General features: G+C 45.2%; 1 protein-coding gene across 2 annotated transcripts in view; it reads left to right on the top strand.

Moving 5' to 3' along the window:
• Nucleotides 1-24,713, top strand: part of Actn2 (actinin alpha 2) — a 70,867-nt gene that overhangs the window by 18,600 nt on the left and 27,554 nt on the right. For both annotated transcript variants that reach the window (XM_060372318.1, XM_021655642.2), the window contains exons 2-8: nt 9,500-9,614; nt 10,796-10,915; nt 11,633-11,719; nt 14,484-14,571; nt 16,455-16,533; nt 19,706-19,787; nt 23,917-24,002. In XM_060372318.1, coding sequence (XP_060228301.1) covers nt 9,500-9,614; nt 10,796-10,915; nt 11,633-11,719; nt 14,484-14,571; nt 16,455-16,533; nt 19,706-19,787; nt 23,917-24,002 — 657 coding nt within the window. The remainder of the gene's footprint in view (nt 1-9,499; nt 9,615-10,795; nt 10,916-11,632; nt 11,720-14,483; nt 14,572-16,454; nt 16,534-19,705; nt 19,788-23,916; nt 24,003-24,713) is intronic.

Below are 24,713 nucleotides of genomic sequence, written 5' to 3'. Positions count from 1 at the left end.
ACCTGTAGGACTTCATTCACTGGATTTACTGTAATCCCAGACTCACCTGGGAAGTGGAGGCAAGAGCATCCTGAGTTTCGTTTGGACCACATAGGGAATTTGAGGCCAGCCTGAGACACATGAGACCCTGTCACAAACAACCCCCCAAAGCATGCCATTATACTCTAATGACTGCCTCCAACTGGGATTGGTGGACTCTGCTTTTCTGTGTGGAAGTTGGAACGCTGAAGTGGGATGGGCAGACTCTGCTCCATTGGGTAATATGAAGAAGGCAGAGTGGGTATATCCAGTGTAGTACAGCCACATCCTGATTTAAATATAGCTTTATTATTTAATTGCCCCTCAGTAATAAGGTTATTTTTTTAATTATATAGGTAAAGATTCCTCTTATCAGCAAAACTGATCATCAGAATGCTTTTTATCAGATAAGGTTAAGATATGCTAATATTGGCCATCAAGCCTGACAACCTGAGTTTGATTCCCATGACCCATGAGGCAGAAGGAGAGAACCAGCTCCCACAAGTTGTCTTCTGATCTCCATGGTATGCACACATGTATGTACGCACACTCACACTCGTTAATCTGTAAAGATATGCTAATTATGGGGCTGAAGGTGTGGCTCAGTTGGCAGACTGCCCACCTAACATGCATGAAACCTAAGTTCCATCCCTAGCATCGTACAGACTGGACAAGGCAGTGTAATGCACGCCTGTTTTCAGCATGTTTGGCTGTATGATATTGTCTTGGAAAAAAAAAAAACACAAAGATATAGTAACAATGGTGTCAGTACTCTTGATAAATCTAAAAAAAGATGAAGATTTGACACCTGTCGGAAATCTTTGGCTCAGAGACCTTGTATCCTTGGCTAGCAACATCCCAGGAACTGTGCAAAGCAGCAGTGTGTTTATCTTTAGATCTCACAGGTGGGGTATCTGCCAGGCACAGGCAGTCTTAAATCACAGCTAGGGGTTGTTTATCTGAGACACCTTTCCCTATTTGTGCAAGAATCTAAAGTGGCTTGATTCATATTCTTTGTTTCTTTCTTTCTTTCTTTTTCTTTCCCTTCCTCTCTCCTCTCCTTCCCTTTCCCCTTTCCCTCCCTCCCCCTCTCTCTTTAAGACAGGGTCTCACTGCAGCTTAGGCTGGCCAGGAACTCACTCTGTAGTTAGGGGTGGCTGATCTGTGCTTCCCTGTGCCCCAGTGTCTAACAGGATCTTGGAGATTAAGCAGAGATTTGTGGGCAGAGAACAAAATAACTGCCCCCAGGGTATAGCTAGATGCCTGGCTATATAAATTACGAGAACATCAGAGTTCTGAATGGACGTCAGGCTTTCCCGGGGGTTGATAGTAAGTGGCTTGCAGGGTCTTTAGGGTTAATGTCCCTGATGTTATATACTCTCTGTTAATTTATGTTCACACCAGGGATAGAACCCAGGACCCTGTGTGTACTAAACTAAACAAGCACTTGGCCAGTAGGGTACATCCCAGTCCTGCTTTGGTGAAGTTTTAAGATTCTGTAAACAGTTGAAAAGTGTGCAACTTTGAAGGTGTGGATTTTTTTTTTTTTCAATTTGGATTGAGTCTCATGGCTGATGTTTTGTCACTATTGTGAATGCCTTCTGGATCTAGAGACTTCCTGAATGAAGCAGAGGCCAGAAAAACAAACAAACAAACACCCAGAAAAACATTTTCCTTGATACTTTGGCTTCTAGTGTGGCTTTCCAGGTACTTACTGACCGGGTTGGCACCGTAGCATTCATATGGACCACATAGTGTCACTCTGTGAGTGGGGTATACACTATCAAGGCTTTTCTATCAGGGCATCAGGCAGGGTCATAGTGAGGCAGGCCCTTCTCTCTGAAGCAGCCACATGGGTGAATGTCAAGGGTTTTCACCCTCAGAGGGTTAGGCCACCTTCTCTCTGAGGGAGCAGAGTATCCCCCCTTAGTGGCGGTGCTGGACAAACATGGCTTTCCAAGAATGAGCTCTGTCCTCCCACCTCTACTTTCACCCAAGATGCTGAACTCATGGGCAGCTCTCTAAAACTTACTTTTCTTCTGCAGTACTGTTCAAGAACCAGGAAGTTGGTCAGAAGTGATCTTGACAAATTAGGAGTTTATGAAGTAGAAAAGATGACATTATTTAAAAAGAAGACATTATTAAAGCAATTTTTATAAATAGAAAGGGAAATGGAGCATTTAAAAAAAAACAGCTTAACAGTGTTTAATTCTTTTTCTTTCTTTTCTTTCTTTTTTTTTTTTTTTTTTTTGTCAGAATTTGTTCAGAATGCCAGCACTGGCCAACCACTCCTATATTTCTTTTCCTGATAACCATTTGAACTGTTTCATAATGCCGACCATGGCAGCGACTATACCTGTTTCGTAGCTGGGCAACCATCACGATGTGAAGGACAAATAATTGCACAGTGTCACAGTCAGAAATAGAATGTGAGTTCTGAGCCATGACTTCAGGCTGGACTCAGCTCCCTGCCCGTTCTCCCTGCTCCTTTCTGGGAAGTTTTGGCTGTCCCACCTGAAGGTCTCAGGCTAGGCCAAGTGTCAGGGCACACTTAGAAGACACTGTGTACTTGTCGACTCCCTGAGGAGAGGTAGTGACCAGAAACTTCAGAGTCATCGCATGCTTTCATGGTCCCTGATGATGCCCTTATGCTGTCTTATCACTGCTGAATTCAGAAGCCTTCCCTTCCCTTGACCTTCATTCTGTAGAGTCCAGCCTATTGCATTCAGAAAACCCCTAAGGAGCTGCCATTTTAGAGGACATGTCTGGAATGTGTATTATATGTAGTTATTGTCAGAAAAGCTGAGCAAAGGAGTAGAAAAGAAATGTATTAATACATTGCCACACTTTCTCTGTGGAGAACAAGGAGGGAATGGTGAAGGTTGCATGAAAGATCTGGGGCAGACTTAGAACCTTTTTACTCAGAGTAACCAAGCCAAACCTTATGGCACAAACCTATAATCCCAGTTGCTTAGAAGCCTGAGGCAGGAGAATCAAACATTCAAGATTTTCCTGAGCTACAGAGTGAATCAAGGTCATCTTGGGTAACTTAGGCCCTGTTTTTACTGAAGAGGTAGCTCAGTGGTAGAGCGCCTGCCCGCCTAGCATGTAGGAAGTCCTACGTTCAGTCCCAAGTACTAGCAAAAGAGTAGGAGGGATGTGAAACAGACTCTTGCTAGGTTCATGGTTAGCCTTTGGGTTCACATCTGTGTCCCCATCTCAAAAGATACACATGTAGCCAAAGAGGAATGATAAAAATAATTACACACACTTACAAAAAAAAAAAAAAAAAATCACAGGTGTAACTGCTTTTACTTAAAAATTTCCTCATGAAAAGAAATTTTAATGAAACATTAATGAAAATGGATGGAAGGTTAACAGGTATAATTAACTAAAAGATGAAGCCAGGAACCAAACAGAGCAGCTGAGCAGCACAGGACAGGCTCCTGTCCTCAGTTCAGACCTACGTAATGCTCACCATTAAGTACACACGTTGGTCTGTGTTCTAATTTCACTGTGGGAAAAGCAATGGGTTTATGTCCTTCGTGAAGATGGAATGACCTTTCTTGAGGTTAAGTAAACCTCACATGTGTTCCTGGAAAACCTCTTCAGCTGGTCCTTGGCTGACATGTGTCAAGGTTTGAGGAGTCTCTGGGTCATGTTCAGGACTATGGCAGAAGGAGAGACCAAGGTGGTTTGAGTGTCTCACACGGTCTTACCAAAGGAAAGCGAGTGACCAGCAAGTTACCAGAACAGAGCCAGAATCTTGCCCCCCTCTTCTGGCTTGGAGAACTCTTCTCTGAATCCAGGAATGATGACCACTGGAAGGGGAAGCCAGCTTGTGCCCATAGACTACCCACAAAGCTTCTGAGGTGGTTGTGATTCTCTGTGCTGGGAAGGGATTCTGAATTTACTCCAGTTGTCTAAGGACCACACCTAGCATCTCTTCCCTTGTCATTGTGACAAAATATCTGACCCACGCCCAGTTTCAGGAACATTCATCATGGCAGCAAAGGCCTGACAGGGAGAGCAGCTCTAGCTGCAGTGACAGGAACAGGAGGTGGCTGGTCACATGGTGTGCTCAGTCAGGAAGAATAGGGGGATGTTGGCATTCAGCTTGCTTTCTCCCTCCCCTTTTCTTTCTATTCCGTTTGGAGCCCCAGCCCATGGGATGGCGTCACTCACAGTCTGGGTGTATCTTTCTTGTTTCCTGGCCCTCACAGGCATGCCCAGTAGTGTGTCTTGTAGGTGATTCCAAATCCAGTCACGTTGATTAATCTTCATAACCAGAGAGGCACCGTCTGTCCCCGCTCTTCTATCCTTTATCTCTGGAACTTCAACCTTAGTCTATTTGGGGCAGGTGAAGACTCGTTTATCTTTCCTTTCTGGGGATAGATGGTTTGGGGTTTCTCTTTGTAGGTGACTTTGAAGTCTTCTTTTTTTTTCTTAATATTATATTACATTTACGTGTGTGTGAGTGTGTGTGATGTGGGGGCCTGGGGGAAAAGTTGGAGGACAACTTTTAGGAATTTTCTCCTTCTACCATACCATTCCAGGAATCAAACTCAGATCACCAGCCTTGATAGGTACTGCTTTAGTCCCTGGGCCGTCTTGCCAAACCCTCCTCTAACATGTTTCAATGTCTGCCTCACTCCTTTTTTTGGACACTGGTCCTTGGTGTGTAGCCCATACTGCCTTGCACTCAGATGCTCCTGCCTCAGCCTCACAAGTGACTGGGGTGGCAATCACATGCCGTGGTGCTTAGCTATGCACCTATCACTGAGATATCTAAAACACTTGGACTTATCACTAGGTGCAAAGGAATAGCAAGGTGGACAAGTGTTTGAGCTGGAGGGAAGGTGGTGGAGGATCTCAGACTGGCCAGACAGCTTCTAGAGCGAGCTTTGGGGTGGGAAACTTCGGAGTCTCTCCTCTATGGCCTGTGTCCAGTTAGAGTGCCATTTTCCTTTAAGACGGCGTCTGGGTAGGGGATGTAGTTCTGAGGTGGCTCCTGGAGTAAGGTGGTCTTATCTTTGTGGCTATTTGAGTTCTCCAAGGTTCATTTCTCATGGACCTTAAATATATATGCTGCTGTATATTTATCACTAAGCAAGACTGCTTACAAAGAGAGCATCAGAAGGTTGCAGAGTTTTGTTGCTATCTTGTGTATCCTAAGGATCCAAAGACTTTTTCTGGAAGCTTCTGTGATAAGAAAAGTATAGGAACGGTGTTCCTAGGCTGTGACAATTAAAACTGTACATAGAATGAAAGTTAAACATTCTAAGAAGCCTTATAATTCCATTTCAGTATGCATTAGTCTTTTTTTGCTAGGCATTATCATGGCACCATCTGAGCCCCTTTCCATGGTACCCCATCATGCCCTTTGTTGGTGCTTCAGGAACTCATTAAAGACAGAGGGTAGCAGCTTCTTGGGGCTGTGCCCTGGTGAACACATTGGCTGTTTAGCTCATACTCGTCCTCTGGACTTACACGACATTAATATGAGCCAGGAAACCTCCACTGGTAGGTATACCCATGAAAGGACTATCAGAGTGGTTTTCCCAGCATTCCATGGGGGATTAGAAGCCTGTGCTGATGTCACGAGCAGCTTTGGGGCTATCTCCAGAAGTGCTTCTGACACTCTGACTGTGAAAGGATGTAGATAAGACATCAAGTACCACAGCTTGTCCTATTTTAAGTAGAGCCTAAATGAAAGCAACTCTGTCGGTGTTCACGTTGTTTTATTTTTCTCTCTGTCAGTTTTCATGTGATCTGGTGTTCTGTAAGATCACACACATATGTAATTGATCTTGATGTTGTTACTTAAATGAACAAGAGCATCTTTCAAGAAGTTTTGTTGCTCTGTAATGTTGGTTCTTAAAAATTCTTGATCTTTTTTTAAGTGTGTGCGTGCATGTGCACAAGCCATGGCGCATATGTAGAGGTCAAAGGACGTCTTTTTCCACGTATTTTTTTAAATTTTTCATAAATTATTCACTGTATATCCTGATTGTAGTCCCCTTCCTCATCTCCTTCCAATCAACTTGATTTTTCTCCTTCCACCACATGGATCTCAGAAAATCTCAGAAATTTTAAGTCATCAGGCTTGGTGGCCATACTGTTTTACCCACTGCCCACTGAGCCATATTGCTGGTCCTAATTTTATTGGTTTTTTTTTTTTTTTTTTTTTTTTTTGGTTTTTTGGTAGAGTCTCTTGTAGCCCAAGCCAGCTTCAAACTCTTGATGTAGCCACGATGACCTTGAATGACCTTGAACTCCTTATTCTCTTGCTTCTATCTCTCAAGTGCTAGGGTCAGATCCTGTTTTTATCTGGAACTGGAGGCCAAGCCCAGAAGTAATGCTTAAGCACCCTACCCAGGGAGCTATGCCTTCAGCCCCCAAGGACATATGCTTGATATGGATTAATCTCTTTTTATGATTTATTTTTATTTTATGTTCATCGGTATTTTGCCTGCATGTATGTCTGTGTGAAGGCGTCAGACTCCCTGGAACTGGAGTTACAGGTGTGAGCTGTCATTTGGGTGTTGGAAATTGAACCCAGTTCCTCCGAAAGAGTAACCAGTGCTCCTAACTGCTGAGCCACCTCTCCAGCCCCCTATGGCTCACTCTTAAGTAATATTCTTGTAGCTGTCTTCCCTTTAGATAGCCAGCCTTCCTGTCTAGAGTGATCTGGGAAAGCTCCATGGCTGCGCCCACCCCACATTGAGCCTTTGAAGGATGGCTGGTGCAACCCAGAGGCTACCTTTGAGTTTACTTTCCCTGTAATCAGCTTAAGTGTTGAGCGCTACCTGGTACTAGAGGACTCCTCAGTAGGTGCTCGGTCTGCATTTGGGGTTCCATGTTTATGTCTAAAGCTCAGGAGTGTTTAGGAGAAGCAATTACTCATTTAGACTCTTGGGGCAAATTTGACTTCTGTAAACCTGAGAAAATGCATACACATTTTCTTCCATTGAATCTATATCAGCTTCATGAAGTTCTTGAACCAAGTGACTGCTAAATTTAAAAATCCTCTTTATTACCGGGGAAAACTGTTTTTGAAGGGCATGGTGCTTTTTCTTGGCCTGCTTGAAAGCAGCCTGTCTGAGAGAGGTTGATTTTCCTCATCCTGAAGACAGACCCTCCTTGTGTGTCTCCTGCCTGCCCTCTCCCCCCGCCCCACCACTTACTGTGCTAGGCACTTTATTCCTGAGCCCAGCAGCTGTTGTGACAGGGGGACAGTGTGCATTCTTAGACGGCAGCTGCCCAAAGCATTTCTAATCTGGTTTTGGCAGGAAATACCATACAAGTGAAAGCCAAAATAAAAGAAGCTTGAAAAGTAACAGAGTAACGTAGGGCACCACTAACGTGCCGTCTGTTTTCTTCGGCAAACGGCATTAGTAGTTTGTTAACACGACAGGACCACCACTCGGGAGTGGAACTATGTGTAGCCAAGCTTAAATCCACATCTAGCTGTTGGAGACAGGGATTCTGGGTTAAGACCACGTACTACTTTTTTTCCTGATTTTTAAAATTATTACAGCTTATTCACTTTGTATCCCAGCTGTAGTGCCCTCCCCCATCCCCTTCCAAACCCCCTCCCCCTCCCTCATCTCCTCCCATGCCCCTCCCCAAGTCCACCGATAGGGGAGGTCCTCCTCCCCTTCCATCTGACCCTAGTCTATCAGGTGTCATCAGGACTGTCTGCATTGTCTTCCTCTGTTGCCTGGTAAGGCTACCTCCCCTCCCCCCGCTCTGGGGGAGATGATCGAAGAGCCAGTGACTGAGTTCATGTCAAAGACAGTCCCTGTTCCCACTTGGTACCCACTTGGAGACCGAGCTGCCATAGGCTACATCTGTACAGGGGTTCTAGAGTATCTCCAAGAATGGTCCTTTGCTGGAATATCAGTCTCAGAAAAGACGCCTGGGCCCAGTTTCTTTTGGTTCTGTTGCTCTCCTTGTGGAGCTCCTGTCCCCTCCAGATCTTTCTATCTCACCCTTCTTTCATAAGAAATTGTGGTACATTTACACAGTGAAATACTACACAGCAATTAAAAACAAGGAAATCATGAAATTTGCTGGTGGGAACTAAAAAGATCACTCTGAGTGAGGTGTCCCAGAAGCAGAAAGACACACAGGGTATATACTCACTTATAAGTGGATATTAGACATAAAATATAGGATAAACATACTAAAAATCTGTACACCTAAAGAATGTAAAGAAGAAGGAAGACCCTGGGTAAGATGATCAATCCTCATTCAGAAAGGCAAATGGGATAAACATCAGAAGAGGAAGAACACAGGGAACAAGAGAGGAGCCTACCACAGAGGGCCTCTGAAAGACTCTACCCAGCAAGGTATCAAAGCAGAGGCTGAGATTCATAGCTGTGTTCTACTCTTCCAGAGGCCCCACGTTCAATTCCCATCATCCCCACTGGGTGGCTCACAACCATTTGTAATTCCAGCTCCAGGCAATCTGACACCTCCTTCTGTGCTCTGTGGGTACTACAAGCACACACACACACACACACACACACACACACACACACACGCGCGCGCGCATGCACGCACACTTTAAAATAAACCTTCAAAAAATACAGAATCTAGCTCAAGGCCTAGAATAGTCTAGTAGGAGGTTATTACTATTTTTGCTTTTTAAATGATGTACTATACTACAAATTTGTTTTAATTGAGTTAGCTAAGAACTTAAAAATTATTGTTCTTTCAAGATAAACTACTCATTGATAATTAGTGGTTCTGGGTCCCTCCCCTCCTCTGCTCTGTGCTATGCAATGTCACCCACCCTCTACAGAAACTGTTTCAGCATTCCTTCAGCTTTATTTGTGTATCTGTTTGGCAAGCAAGCTTACTTTTGCTGAATGCAAGGAATAAAAGCATGTCCTTATTTTCAGTCTCTTTCCTTCAAAGTCTAAGAGTCCTTCAGCAGGCACAGGTATGAGTGTCAGCATGGAGCCATGGAGTGTCAGCATGAGTTTTTACATGGAAGGTAAAAACTCCTCAAGAGGTGGGAGAGAGGGCTCAGCACGTAAAAGTGCTTGTTGCCAAGCCTGACAGCACTCGTCCTATCCCTGGGACCACATGGTGGAAGGAAAGAATGGATTCCTATAGGTTGTCCTATAGGACTTCTATAGGGTTTCCTATAGGTTGTTTTCTGACTTCTACAATTTCATCCTGGCCCTCATGTACCTCTCTCCCACACAAAAACAAATAAGTAAATCAATGTGAAATTTTAAAAATTCCTCAAGTTGTAATTACAAACAAATGAATTTTGTCCCTGAAAAGATTTTACCAAGCGTTCACCTTTGTGTCTCCAGTTCTTCTCTAAGTCACATTCTGCTTCCTGTAGAAGGCCCAGGTAGCCCCAGCCTCTGAGAGACCCCTTAGAAGGTTCCAGGGGCTATCCTGGGAGAAGAGGCCTGCCAGGCGCCTGGCCTGTGCTCACCGAGTCTGGTTTTCCTTGCAGACCTTCACTGCCTGGTGCAACTCACACCTGCGCAAAGCTGGCACGCAGATTGAGAACATCGAGGAGGACTTCAGGAACGGCCTCAAGCTCATGCTGCTTCTGGAAGTCATCTCAGGTGCGAGCGTGTGCAGGCACCAGGCCGAGCCTAACATGAAATACGCAGGGCCATATCTGTCACCACGAACGCGCCTTTTGAACTTGGCTGAATACAGCATGGCGAAAAGCTGGTGCAGTGGTGCACACTTTTAATCCCAACGCCAAGGCAGGTGGATTTCTGTGACTTCCAGGCCAGCCTGGGTCTACACAGAAAGTTACAGGCGAGCCAGGTCTACACAGTAAGACCCTGTCTCAAAGAACAAGGCCAAGAAAAACTTTTTCAAAGAGCAGTCTAGCTGGAGTTTTGTTTTTGTTTTTTTTTTTTGTTTGTTTGTTTCTTATTCTAGAAGAATGGATTCTGTATAGAATGGACTTAAAATGTTTAGGAGTGGATGTGACAGTGCATCTCTATTATTGCAATCTGAGCCAAAAGGATCACCATGAGTTTGAGACCAGCCTACGCTAAATAGGGAGTTGCAGGTCAGTTTAGGGTACATGGTGAGATCTAGTCTCAAAAAACAAAAACAAAATAACCCAGTAAAACAAAATAGTATCCTGCAAATCTTAGTGAGAGAGAACACTTGTTTGGTACCTGCCAACAAAATAGATTACTGCAGCTCTCAACGAGAGAGAAAAGTGGACACTTGTTCGCTACCTGCCAAGCCACCTGCTTCATCTTTAGCCCACCTAGCATAGATACAGACATAAATGACCTCTGGTGCCAGTGCTCGTGTTTCACATGGCTCTGAAACTTGTGCAAAGATCAGCCTGGGCTTGTCAGCTGGGTGGCCCTTGAGGAGATGGCGAGCCTGCTCTAATCCAGAGAGCCTCATAACCAGATGTCTAGGAAGACCTCTGGCCACCACTTCTGTGACTTAGGCTACTAACTTCCTCCTACAGCCAGCCAGCATCGGAATGGTCCAGGGCTGCTAACTGGCTTCTCTCTTTATGAGTGTGACAGCTAGCTCATGGCCAGACCAAACAGACACCGGTAAATATCTGCAAAGGGTGTGGTGGACCTAACGGTATAGTTCTCTTGGCCACATTGGCTGTGTTCCCTCCTTGTGAGTTATGGAAACTAGGAACATACAAGAATCAGTAGAGCGATCATCTCCTCTTAAAGAAAGCCTGGACTCTAGTATGCAACCCCTTGATTCAGAACCAAGCAGCACTCTGCATAATCCTCTTTTCTTCCTTCAGGGGAAAGGCTGCCTAAACCTGACCGGGGCAAAATGCGGTTCCACAAGATTGCTAATGTCAACAAGGCTTTGGATTACATAGCCAGCAAGGGAGTGAAACTGGTGTCTATTGGGGCTGAAGGTAGGTGAGAGGTGGCCTCAGAAGGAGGAGATGGCCTGTGACTTCCGTTTTCTCTTCCCTCCCTCCATGCTCCATGCCTGCCTGTATCATGACCCCTTCTAGGCGCTGCTTATCAACGTAAGAACCCATGTGCCAGGAATGGGGACCAGGTTCTAGACTTATTGGTGAGAAAAATAACACCAAGTGTCACACCTGGTCTTCTTCAGATGTGTCACTGGGATGAGAAGGAAGACTCATGGTAACCTGAACGACTCAGGGTTAGGAACTGATCACCAGGACAGATGTGGTCCTGAGACATGCCGGTCATTTTTTAACCCAGGAGGCTAAGGTCCATTATAAGTTTAAGTTCAGTCTGGGCTGCACAGGGAGTTCAAAGCCAGGAGCTGGGCCAGCTGCATGTCACCGTGATGATGCTGAGTCCTGCCACTGCTGCTTAGGGAAGACTGCAAGAGGGGGCAGGGCGGAGATTAGGATGCCTTCCCTCCGGTGGAGTCCCAGAACTCCGAGGTGGTCTGCAGTGACAAAGCGTATGTGATACTGGTGCATATTATTAACCTAGAATTCATTGAAACCAGAGGCATTTGCTCACAAGTACCGCTCACCCAGACACTCTGCAACGCTTGTCTAAACAGACGGCTCCTCTCCTGCGTAAACCTGCCAACAGGTTGTGTTGCTGATTGTGTCATCTGCCCATTCACTTGTTTTTCTCGCCCACAGAAATAGTCGATGGCAACGTGAAAATGACCCTGGGTATGATCTGGACCATCATCCTCCGCTTCGCCATTCAGGACATCTCAGTGGAAGGTAAAAGTCACGGATGGCGATCCAGTTGCCTCGTGTGGAAACCGAGCTTGTAAATTAAAATCTGAGTAGGATATTGTGACTTCGAGCAGTCACTTACATGATCAAAGGAGAGGTATCTAAACTGAGTTTTCAAAAATTGTATATATTTATATGGGAAAAGACCCTGGCAGTGCTGTTCTATTCTTGGGGTAGAATCACTTTGCAAAAGATGAGCACATGTTTAGAGCAGATGGTGTTTTTAACATGACTTTCTTTACTGTGAAGTGTACTAGGAAGTTCAGAAATTAACTAATGCAATAGGCAGAGGGATTTCCTTTCTTCTTTGTATTCTCTTTCCTTCCCTCCCTCCCTCCCTTTTTCTCTCCCTCATTCCTTCCCTCTTTTCCTCCCTCTCTATTCCTTTTTTCCTTCTCTTTCTCTCTTCACTAGGTATTGAAGCAGGACCTTGCACATGCTAAACACGTGTTTCACCACAAAGCTATCCCCCAACACCCTAGGGCAAAGTTCTTTTAGCTCTAGGACCCTTTAGGCTTGCAGCTAGAATACTTTAATAATAATAATAATAATAATAATAATAATAATAATAATGATAATAACAATATTAGGCATGGTCGTTGACACCTATAAACCAAACACTCAGGAAGGTAAGACAGGGGGTTCACAAGTTTGCAAACACCTCAGGTTTCACAGTGTCAGGCCAGCCAAGGATACATAATAAGACTCTGTTTTAGCCCCCAAACATCCTCTGCATCCCTCCAAATAAAGATGAAAGAGAAAACAAAACAAAACCAGGATTTCCTAGCTGAGCTAGTGCAATGGTGTTAAACAGTCTTCAAAATAGTATCTGCTCTGTAAAGTGGGCTTAACTGTTGTAGTATTTAAATTTAGTATGTAAAAACTGCCACAATCATGACAAATTACTGTTGTTTTTAAATAAATTGGGAACCTTTAGGAAGCATCCTGTTATTTTCATTAGCATGAAGGAATGCACTTTAATAGAACCACATTGTGCAGGAGTTTTCAAGTGCCGACTGTGTTCTTCAAACTGGCTGTCATTTCTGAGTCTGAATTGAGGTTTAAATGTCATTATATCTTGCTTTGATGTTTTAGATGACACAAATGGGTCCTAAAAAGGGAATCACTTCAGTGAACTACAAAGTTCTCTAAGGACATATACTGCAGGCGTCTTGTCACGTAGTTCAGTAGGCAGAGAAGTAGGTATCTATCTATCTGTCTGTCTATCTATCTATCTATCTATCTATCTACCTACCTACCTATCTATTTAGTTGTTGAGACAGGGTTTCTTTGTGTAGCTGTGGCTGTCCTGGACTCACTTTGTAGACCAGGCTGGCCTCAAACTCACAGAGATCCGCCTGCCTCTGCCTCCCAAGTGCCGGGGTTACTGGGTGCACCACACCCAGTAGGAAGTAGGTTTTTTAAAAAGATTTATTTATGTGTGTGTGTGAGTGCAGGTGTCCTCGGAGGCAAGAAGACTTAAGTCAGGCCCCCTGGAGCTGGAAGTATACGTAGTTACGAGCTGCCCACTATGGGTGCCGGGTGCAGTATGCGCTCTTAACTCCTGAGCCTTTTCTTCTCTCCAGCCCCGCCGGGTGGTTTTTAATGACTGCTGGCTGATGAGTCACCAAAACCACCAGCAGGAACATCAGAGCCTCTTCTAGCCTGGGAAGAACGATAAGAAACACTCCGCTCCTCACCACTCAGGCTAGCTTAGCTGGTAGTTGCCACGGTAAAGGCAGCCCCTCTGACCGGCAGCCCCGCCTGCCCCCGAACCTGTTCCGCGCATGCACTTGCCGTGCCTGGAGAGATGAGCAGGCAGGTCTAATCTTCAGAATGTCAAGGTGACATCTGTCAACAGCACAGAATTCAGATTTAATTACAAGAGGCGCTGGTGAGGTGACTTAGCCTGACAACGTGAGTTGTTGGATTTCTGGGACCCACAAGGTGGAAAAAGAATACTGACTCCTGAAAATTGTCCTCCGGCTTCCACATGTGCACCGTGGCACACACGCGTGCTCTCCCATGCATGCACGCACGCACGCACACACACATAAGCACACACACACACTTTTTAAAAATTTTAAAGAAGTATTTAAGAAAAAGATTTAATTACAGTGATCAAACAGTTGTTAGACTAAAAGGCATAGTAATAAATTTTGTTAAAAGTAAAATTAAAAACAAAAGAGCAGTAATAATGAGGGGCAGAGACAGGGGAGGTGAGAGGTCATGGGCACACCAGCCTGGTACATACTGAGAGCCATGAATGCTTTGTTCAGAGCTGGGCTTGGCTTAGAACCCCTTTTGCCCTATGCTGAGTAGGGGATTACCAGAAATCCAGCAAATCTTCCTTTAGTCAGCCTGGCAGGAGTGAACTAGGCCTTGGTTTTTTTCTTACTGGTTGTTTTTTTTCTTTACATATTTTTCTTGTTACTTGGTTTTTGGTTGCTAGATATTAAACTCAGAGCCATAAGAACACTAACCACACAGGTGCTCTACTCCTGAGCTTCATCGCATAGCCCTGGTTTTGAAATTAGTGATCAGTGAATTTAAAATTTAAATTTTAAATTTAATTCTTTTCAGGCGTAGCTATGAGAATGACATTATCTGTGTTTCCCCTAAATGATTTCTTGTATGTAGAAAATAAACTAACCTTTCTTCTGAGTGGCCCTCCCTCCCCACCCCCTACCACACACACACACACACACACACACACACACACACACGCCTTTTCTTGGTGTCGTTATAGAAACATCTGCCAAAGAAGGCCTGTTGCTATGGTGTCAGAGGAAGACGGCGCCATACAGAAATGTGAACATCCAGAACTTCCACACCAGGTAAGCCTTAGGACCCTCAAGGTCAGCCTATACCTGGCCATGGAAGCCATGGGCTTATATCAGTATCTCTCCTGTTCAGGGGCTGATTTACACAGGAGAAGTGAAGCTGTATTTTCCCAGTGCTTAGGGTCTCCCACAGGAGACAGTCTGTTAGGGTTTGCAAACAAGGGGCCGTGTTTGTAAGTGGAGGCTGTGTTGTGCCACAGCTCTTCCTAGCTGGTGGCTCCTTTGCCCCAACTCTAGGACAAGATGGCAAGAGGGGTGCTCTCTTACCTGTGGCCATGAAACCCCAGCAGACTCTGCAACCACTCCAGGCACTCCTGCACCCTGACCTCTTCCTGTTTAGTCCACCAGCTTTAATTTCCAACACTGAAGATAAATGGGGAAGTCACATTTTAAAAATGACAGGGAACAGGATAAGTGAAACCCAGGCTTGGCGTGAGAGCACACTGTGGCTCTGGTTGCAGGCTTAGCTCCCAGGCGGCTTTCTAGCCCTGTCACATGTGAGCAGAGGCTTGGCCATGTTTTCATCCTTTGGATGGTGAGTTCCTGTGGGTCTGTGGATAGCAGGAGAAAGGAAGGACCAGGTCCCAGCACAGGGAGCAACTGGGAGGTGCTTCTGCCTAGGAAATGATTAGATTAATGGCTGTTGGAGAAGGAGAGTCAATTTTCTTTAAGGGTGTAACCCTTGTTGGGTCAACCATGCTTCAGTGGATGGCCCTATGCCCATGAATATATGGATAGCACAGATGGATTATTTAAAAAGAAACAGAGCGAAGGAGAGGGGAGGGGATTGTGAGAAATTAGGGAGGAGTAGGGATGAATATGTTTAAAAATGTACTGTATACTTATATGGAACTCTCAAAGAAATATTTAAAAATTATACTTAAAAATATGTTAGAATATCTCCAAACTGTGCCTTGCAAGTAGAGGCCCAATATAGCATATCCTGTCCCAAAGAAGGCAGGAAGGACTGAGATGGCCAGCTGGGGTGAAAGTCAAGTCCCCATGTTTGCCTGTACTCACCTCTCCCTTCTTCTCACACTGGGCCAAGATGAACTCAAGCCCTTCCAAGTGATACTTCCTCCAGGGTCTTCTTCCATTTCTAACTCTTTTGGGGACGCCTCCCATTCCCCACTCTCACTGGCCCTGCCATCAGCAGTACACTCAGAGCTGAGCGTCCAAGGAGCCATTAGAGGTGATGTCTATGCCCCTGCTGACATCCAAGTCTGCCCTGTGACCTCACCTACAGGCCTTGGCCTTCTAAAAAGTAAAAGTGAGCTCAGAATGGTAGCACCAACCGGCAGTCCCAGTACTTAGGCTGCCGCTGGAGGTTTGAGAGGCCAGGCTGAGCCATGCTGAAGACCCTGTCTCAAAATAAACAGAGAAGCCAATAAAGGCAATCCCCCTGAGGACAGACGGAGTATCTGGGAGCTGGCAGTGGCTCAGAAAGTACTATAAGAACTCTCAGAGGGAGCATCACCCAGATACTCCCGTGGTCAGTGTCCTTGGGGAGGGAGGTTACTGGGAAGCATCAGGGAAGGAAGAGAATGGAGAATGGGTAAAGGATGAACAGGAAACCCCAGGATCCAATGAGTAGGAGAGCAGTGGCAGGCTTATCTTCTCTTCCATTGCTGTCTCTGTCAGCACCCAGTGAATAGGTGTAGGGTCCCTGGCAAGGCTGGGCCTGCTCAAATCAGAAAGGAAGGGAACAGGGAAGGAAGTGTGTATGGGAAAGTACAGGGCTGAACCATCCATTGGTGTTACATATTGGGGAGGGGCAAAGACCCTTTGGTACATGACTTTGGGAACAGCTGGTGTCTCACCCAGGGGAACCCGGGGTCTCTACATTAACCCACATTCTTCTCCTCTGTGTTGTGAAGCTGGAAAGATGGCCTTGGACTCTGTGCCCTCATCCACAGACACCGGCCCGACCTCATTGACTACTCAAAGCTTAACAAGGTCATTCATTTGGGGTGGCTTTCAGTGTACCCCACCCATCACACTCAGCATGTCACCCCGAGAATGAGCACATCAGCACTGACTAGCATGGATGTGGGCTGCCCAGAAGGCTTTACATATGTTGAAGGCTTTACATGCCTCTACAGAGATGGACAGCTTTCCCCCTTTTTAATGTGGCACCAGGAGGTTGTATATGCTAGGGCAGAGTTTATGGCTGAGCTGTATCCCCAGCCCTTAAATTCCCTTTCTTTCTGGAGTGTTCTCCTGTATCTGAGAATACTTAAGTCACATAAAGCATCATCACAACTACGTCACTGTGGATCGCAGAAATTAGTTATTTATCTTACAAAAGAAGCTTTTTTTTTTTTTTTGAGGTGATTAACCTTGAAAAACAATTCAGTGTACTAGGTCTCAGATGAGGTTGGTGTTGGGTGAAGGGGTGTCACGGCAGGGTCTCTCATGGCTGGGGCCGGCTTTGAACGCTTCATCTCCTGCCTCTACATCTTAAGTATCACGATTGCAGGGGTGCTCCTCTCCCGACTCCATCTTTAAAAGCAGCTTTAGAGCCAAGTGCGGTGCCCAGCATTTGGAAGTTTGAGGCAAGGGAGTAGTGAATTCGAGGACAGCCTGGACGATCCAGTAAGACTCTGTCTCATAAGAAAAACAAAAAGGACATTTTAAAATGTAGGTGGTAGAGCAAAGAGAAATATGGCCTTCCTCTGGAATTGCCACACTTCAGAAATAATGGTCCAGGCAGAGTTGGGACCACGAAGAGTACAACCATCCCTGATATGTGTGCCTTAGGTTGTAGGCCACAGATTTTTCTCCTGGGTGCTGGTGTGCTGAGCTGGCCATTCACGTGTGCTGTGTGTCTTGGTTTGGAAACTGGCTCTGTTGCATGCTGCCCTCCTGTGTGTGGCATGTCCAGTGTGGGGCAAGTGCCCCCTGGCTTCCCTCACTCTTTTCAGTTATCACTTGCCCACCCCTTCCCTACTCCCGCTCCAGCCTGTCTTCATCCATTCAGAGCCCATGAAGGTTGATTTGTTCCCCAGAAATGAGGGAGGAGGCCCCATCATAGAAAGTTACCAGGCTCACCAATGCACATATTTTCCTGTCCTCCGAGTTACCTTGAAATATTTAAAGCATATGTACATGTTCCCCATGAATATTTATCGGATTTTATAAAATGAAGATCTTGTTCCAAATAGACTGTTTCATTATCAGTTTAGAGCGATCAGTTTTTATTTTGAAAGTGAAAAGACTTACGGAATTGGTCATCTGTAGTGGGTAGAAAATTGGTAATACAATGACAAGTAGTATTTTACATTCTGCATGTCAGAATCTATTATAAATGAATGTGCATATCCATATATTCTCAATATATGTAAGCGTGTGTGTAAAATCATGGATACATATTCATCGAATCATCACATTAAAGTCAGTGCTTTAGGTTTTGTAAGTTTGACACAGGGTCTGGCTGTATAGCCCAGACTAGCCCTAAACTCATGGTGATTCTCCTGCCGCAGCCTTTTGAGTGCTTGCACTATAGGCATGAACCGCCACACCAGGCTTCAGTACTTACTATTTTAGTTTTGTAGACCTACAAAGCTGGAGAGCCTGAGCTTGTCCAGGGTCACGTGACTCCCTACGTGTACTAGGAAGTACTAACTTGCTACATTTCATCTCTTTAAATGGTTGTCAGGAAGTCTCAAAATTACCACTCCGTTCTGAGCACCAGAATCTTTCTTATATATTTTTTGAAAATTACTTTTACTTGATTAGTAAGCTTCATAAACATAGCCATGAAACAGGCAAGTAGGATTTGCTTAATGAGATCAATCAAATGACTATATGCTTTATTAAAACAATAGTTAGTTAAAAACCATTTCACCTGATGCGCCCATGTCTTCTGTGCGGTAAAGGAGATGACACTGGCCCTCTCACTGGGCACATCTGGAATGTGTTTCCCAGTCCCAGGCTTTCAAATATTCTCTTGTAGTAAGCGGACGGCACACTGCAAAGCCATGCAGTTTCTGAGATGCCCAGACGGGCCAGACAAGATGGCTCAGCAGGTAAAGGTGCTTGTGGCCAGGCCTGCCGACCTGAGTTCAACCTCTGGGCCCATGGTGGAAGGAGAGCACCAAAAAGTGGAAGTTGCCCCCTGGCCTGCACACATACTCTATGATACACATGTGCCTAAAAAGACACACACACCAATAATAAATTTAAAGAAATTTAAAATATTTAATAATAATAAAAAAAAACATTGCAGTAAAAGTTGATTGAAGTTGTCCTTGAACTAGTACTGTTGTTCATTTGGATTTTTTTTCTCTTACCTCCATCCATTTCAGATTCATCATAATTCACCTCTTTAATAGATTAAGATAGTTTATGTTAAGTCTTTAGTTTTTCAGTACTTCAGTTACACAGGCCTTGTTATGCATATTTCACAGGTAGAAACCATAATTTTTCTATAAAAATAATTTTTTTTCTATAAAAAATGACTACTGTGAATTCACTTGAGATTTTAATACTTTCTTCCCCTTAACCTAATGGAAACATCATTTCTGCTCTTTACAGCCACCTTGTAACCTCTCTAGAAAGCTAAGCATTTCACCCAGTATCACCTGCCTTTGTCTTCCTACCCTCAACTTGCTTATATTCTGAACCAACATATTACCCTGGGTGTGGAGGTACACACCTGTAAACCTGGCACTTGGCAAGTAGAAACAGGAGGGTCAGCTCAAGGTAGGGCTTTGTAAGATGCGTTAAACAAACACCCCCCCTGATAATTGGGGTGAACATCTCCCTCCGAGATCACCTTCCACATCTGGAAAATGGCTTCTGTGATTAAGAACGGATGAGGGTTTTCTATAGTCTGAAAACTAAGCCCAGTTGTGTACCTGGGTGTCCTTTCTTCCCAGTGCAAAATATCTGACTGCTCACCTGCTAATCCAGCATCCCCCTTCAACTTTGCTTACGTCACGGGAGGCGGAGCTGCATGGGTCCTGTGCTTTCTGTGACTTTTGACGTTTCTCTCCGTGTCTCATGAGAAGCAACATTGTAGAGTTCTAGTCCAGTGTGAGCAGGAAGGTGTCCTTTCTGGGGTGAGGTGTGTGTCTTGTTTTTGCTTTGGTATTTTAAAAACCTGCTCATGTTGTTTTCCACACAGGATGACCCCATAGGAAACATTAACCTGGCCATGGAAATAGCAGAGAAGCACTTGGATATTCCTAAAATGCTGGATGCTGAAGGTGAGACGAAAAGCATGCCTACTGAGTCACAGAAGACAACCTAGAGACCGTAGACTCAGTGGCTGAGGATGGGAAGTTTGCAGAACCACAGGCATGGTACACCGAACTACTTACGGCTCTGATGAAGCTCTGTCCCTCAACACATGAGCGTCAGAGTTTTGTTGCTAAAAAAAAACAGGCCAGCAGAGTTTTAGACGGGATTTGACCAAAAATCTCAGCTTTAGCTTCCGAGAAGCAGAATGCTTTGGTAGGTAGACTGATATCTAGATAGGAGCATGTGATTATGTATGTGTGTGTATGTCTGTGTACGTACACATACATACCTATACGCACAGAGAATACAAATACATATCCCAAGTGTGTATAAATATGTACATGCATACATATTTACACACATTACACAGATAGTGCTGTGGTCCCAGAGAATGAATGCAGGCCCTTGTACTCAGTCTACGCAAACACTCTACCATGGAATGCTATCCCCAGCCCTTTCTTTACTTTCTATTTTGAGCCAGGGTTTCAAGTCTCCTTTGTTTACCTAGGCTGTTCTTGAACTCACGCCATAGTCCAGCCAGGTCTTCAGATTTGCTCTACCTCTCTCAGCCTCTCTAGTAGCAGAGACTGTACGTCTCTACCACCAGACTTCATTGGTTTAATGTTTTCTTAAAAAAAAAAAAAAGACTTCCTGTGTTTTGTTTTCAGTAACACCACTTATGCTTTTTTTCTCCCCTGTGTAGAGATAAGTTTAGCAAATAAATCTCTTTGTGAGATTACCACTTAACACATCTTTCCAGCTAAGAGCTGTAGAATTAAATTTAAATTATAGAACATTTGGCCACCAGTGTACTAACCAAACCTTCATATTTTGCTTTTAATTTATCTAAATGAAACGTAATGTTGACAGCCCCAAGAGGACTCCTGCACACTACCAGCTCTCCTTCTGGGACTTGTTTCAAATACTTCCTGTGACCCTTTGGAGTGGCGAATTCATGTGGGCTGTACCTGTGGCCCACTGTTTAAAGCACAGTCGTTTGAAGAGAGCGTGCGTGTGTGCATTTCATTTATTCTGCGAGCACTTACCCCTCAGCAGACGTTTACTGAACACTTACTGTGAGCAAGATCGTCTCTGCTGGGAGCTGGAGGAATCCTGAATTGTGTAGGTTGCCACCCTCTGTGGATTTGGCTTTGCCATTTACTTTTGTTGATGTTAGCACCATTATTCCCCAGTGGGAATTCTAAATAGTTATTTCTTGGGGCTAAACAACCACAAGCTGGGTTTCCTACAGCACCAGAGATCTTTCTCCTCACAGCTCTAAGTCTGGCCTCAGCGTGTTGGTTGGGCCAACAGCTGCTAGGAGATCCTTCCCTGCCTTTGTGCTTTCTCCCAAGCTCCCTAGAAGGAGAAAGCCAAAAGGGAGCATAGAAACGTTCCTTTACAGTGTCCTCTCCAAACTACATTTGTGTTCATGTAGACTCTCCACAGACCCTTCCTTGTGGTAATGAACTACACAGGGCTCTTGAATTAGTATCCAGGGTGGGTTAACAGGTTCATCTCTCTGTTCATTAATGCCTCTCAGATGCTAGTCCCAAGTGGAAGGCCAGGATTGCTTTTGAATGTATTGATAGTTGTCAGCAGGATCAGCAACCACCACAACTGCCCTGGCTCTGCTCTCGTTCTCCTCCATTCTTGGGTTTCTCCTGAGTCTCTGGGTCCTGGGCCGGGTGTGCCGTTATCCTTCACTTTGTCCTTTTGGCTGAAGGAGTGCTTTAGCTCATTTGTCATTTCCTCCTCCCTTTCTCTCTACCTTCTCCTTTCCCTCCAGTCTTCACCTCTCCCTCTCCCTCCCTCCTCAGCTCTCTCCCTCCCTTCTGTCCAGTTCTCTGGGCAGGGTTTTTGAGTCCGCTATGTAACTCAGGCTGGCCCAGAACCATGGGTAATACCCCTGGTCCCTGCCTCAGCACCCCCAAGTGCTGGAGTTACAGGCATGTGCCATCCTGTCTTTTCTTCCTCTTCCCCTTTAATGATCTAGCATGCTTATACACTGTATTAACCATAGTTTGTAGAACAGTCTTGTACAGGAGTCTTGTAACTGTTAAGATTGTGACGGTCTTGGGTGCAGAGCATGCTGGGATGTAACCATTGCTGATCATCATACCTTACCGTGGATGATTTTTTTCTTTGGGGGGCGGTCTACTGTCAGCCTTGCTGTCACCACAGCGTTCCAGTATCATTTCCTCTACTCATTCGCTGCCCTAATAGGGTCACATCTCCTGCTGTCAGCTTAGGGATAACTTGGCAAATCTTTGCCTCCCCGCCTTCTATTGTTGGCCTCATACTATGATATTTGTGTTAGTCTCTGAATCCAGGTGTGGGTTATTCTGAGGTTAACTGGCTTTCTTAGCCATGAACTTCCCTTGCAATGGAAACTGGAAGCATTCCTCCCTTCCTGTCTACCATACTTTCAACAGGTGGTGGAAACTGTAGCCACTTTGAACCTGTTTGGAGTGGAGCTCTGAGATTAGATCTGCCGGCACACAGGCTTCCTGACCTCAGCCCTTATGAACGTGCTAGAATTCTAGGAGCCTCATGTGATTTAGGCTTCTCTGGAGCAGCCATACCCTCTTCTCTGCAATCCTTTCCTTTCCCATGGTGGTTCTCACAAGCACCCAGGACAGAGACTTTGCACGTGTGAGCGACTTCCTTGATTTGAGCCAGTCTCAGCAGCTGCCTGGTAGGGCAGGCTCTCTTCTTGACAAGCAAGCGCTCGTCAGAAGCCTGTGGTTGGAGCACACAAGCACTTAACCGTCTTTCCCCCACACAGGTTTAGAATACACTGGCAGAGCCTCCCAGACCGAAAGGCCACAGTAACTCATATGAACTGTTACCATCATGCTTTTGCTGGTGCGCACACACGGGAGAATGTGGAACACAAGTCACCTTTCACCTTCTGCATCTCATTTATGTTCTATCACTCAGCAGCTCTCCTTTCCTGCTCCTGCTCCTCAGCAGGAAGACTGCCTGGTTCTGAGGAGCCAGTCTTTGGTCTCTTTTAGTCTAGCTTTCTTTAAAACTTTCTACTTACATGCAACATGGTTTTCTAGAAGATTCTATATGCTTACAGGATCCCATATTCCTTACATTCATAGCTTCAGCAATCTCAAGGTCAGAGTTTCACTGTAAATAATGACAGAGTATCACTTTAGCTCCCATCATTCACTGACCCAACCAAGTTCATGGACAGGTTAAAAAAAAAAAAATAATAATAATAAAAACACTTACCAAAACTGATCTGATAGGAAAAAAGCCTGTGTCGTCACCTGGTTTCTTTCCTCTTCTGGTTGGTCTTTCTTGCAGCAGCTAATACAGTTGGTAGTAGTCAGCACAGCCACATACACAGCCCCTTTCTTGAGCTGTTTTGTTACTCTTGGTGGGAAGGTAAGTATGTTTCAAAGGTGTTAAAAACAACCCTTTCCCCCACACAATGAGTTTCACCTCTCTCTTAGGGTGGTTTCCAGAGCACAGAGCTCCCAAGGCATGTGAGAGTAGAGCTGGGAAGTAGGAGGACAGTCCTGCTGTGTCTCTAGCATCTTCCTGTCTTTCTCAGAGCCAAGGTTGTAAGAGCCACACACAAGACTAACAAAGCAACAAAAATGGAGTAATCATCCTGATACATGCCATATAAATCCCCATGTTAACATACTACATACACATTTAAAACCCCACTGAAGGAAGCAGGCCACAGGCTAACACCCTAACCTAAGGACTGGCAGAATGGCTGAGTGGATAAAACACTTTACACACAAGCCTGACGAGCTGAGCTTGATCCCTGGGCTCCACCTGGCGGAAGGAGAGAGCTAATTCCCGAGAGTTGTCCTCTGACCTCCACATGCATTCCATAGGATGCACACACTCACACTCACATACTGAACAAATGGGCAAAAATGTAATCCGAAGTTCCTATTCTGGGATCATGTCAGTGCTGTTCAGCTGCCCCACGGTTCAGGGTCATGGGCCCATGAAACATGAAACAAAGTGGTCGGTATAAGCTGATTGGTTCCCTCTGTTCACCGTGGTTTCTCCTCTTCACCTGTGTGTGTCCGTGTCCCGTGTTATTTTTTCCCCCCTCAGACATTGTCAACACTCCCAAACCCGATGAAAGAGCCATCATGACTTACGTTTCCTGCTTCTACCATGCTTTTGCGGGAGCGGAGCAGGTACTCCTCCCTTGTGCAGGCAGCGGGCTGCGCTGCTCTGCTGTGTGCGCGTGTATTTCTGGGCGTATGTCTGTGTGCTTCACATCTGGCCTTGGAATATCAGTGTTTCATAATGACCTAACACAAGTTCCCAACTGCAAGGCATCTTTAAAAACAAACAAACCGCTCTAGACCATAATCAGTGTGTTTTTCTCTATTCCCCCCCAACATATTTCTTCTATTTTAGTAGAAAATAGTTAGAAACATTTGTAAATTCTGGAGATCAGAGTGCCTTGAAGAGTGTGCCGCATGCATTGAGTGGCAAAGCGGAGGCGACCAGGAGACGCGAATGCCTCCTTTATGCTTGTTCTCATTTGCCTGGAAATGTCCTCTATTCAGCAGTTTGCCCCATCATTCAATACTAATTGTATTTTTAGTCAGAGGGACAAAAGGGTTACAACCTCAGAAGCATTCACAGACCTCAGAACAGCCCGAGCGAAGCTGGGAGAGAACATGATAAGGCAAGCCCGTCTCTAGTATCCTATCTATGAAGTTCTCCATGTTCATGAAAAGAGCCGAGGTCTTGCCATGCACTCAAAGTCAGTGACATGGATACATTCAGGACAAGATCTCGTCAGCTTTGTTTTCTGAAGGCCAGGGTCAGTATACAGGAGCACCCAGGTGGACAGCCAGGGACCTGAGGACAGCCAGGGACCCGAGATCTTGGTTTCC

This window comes from Meriones unguiculatus, chromosome 19 (assembly GCF_030254825.1).
Source record: "Meriones unguiculatus strain TT.TT164.6M chromosome 19, Bangor_MerUng_6.1, whole genome shotgun sequence".
Classification (NCBI taxonomy): Eukaryota; Metazoa; Chordata; class Mammalia; order Rodentia; family Muridae; genus Meriones; species Meriones unguiculatus.
This window is presented reverse-complemented; position numbering and strand designations above follow the sequence as displayed.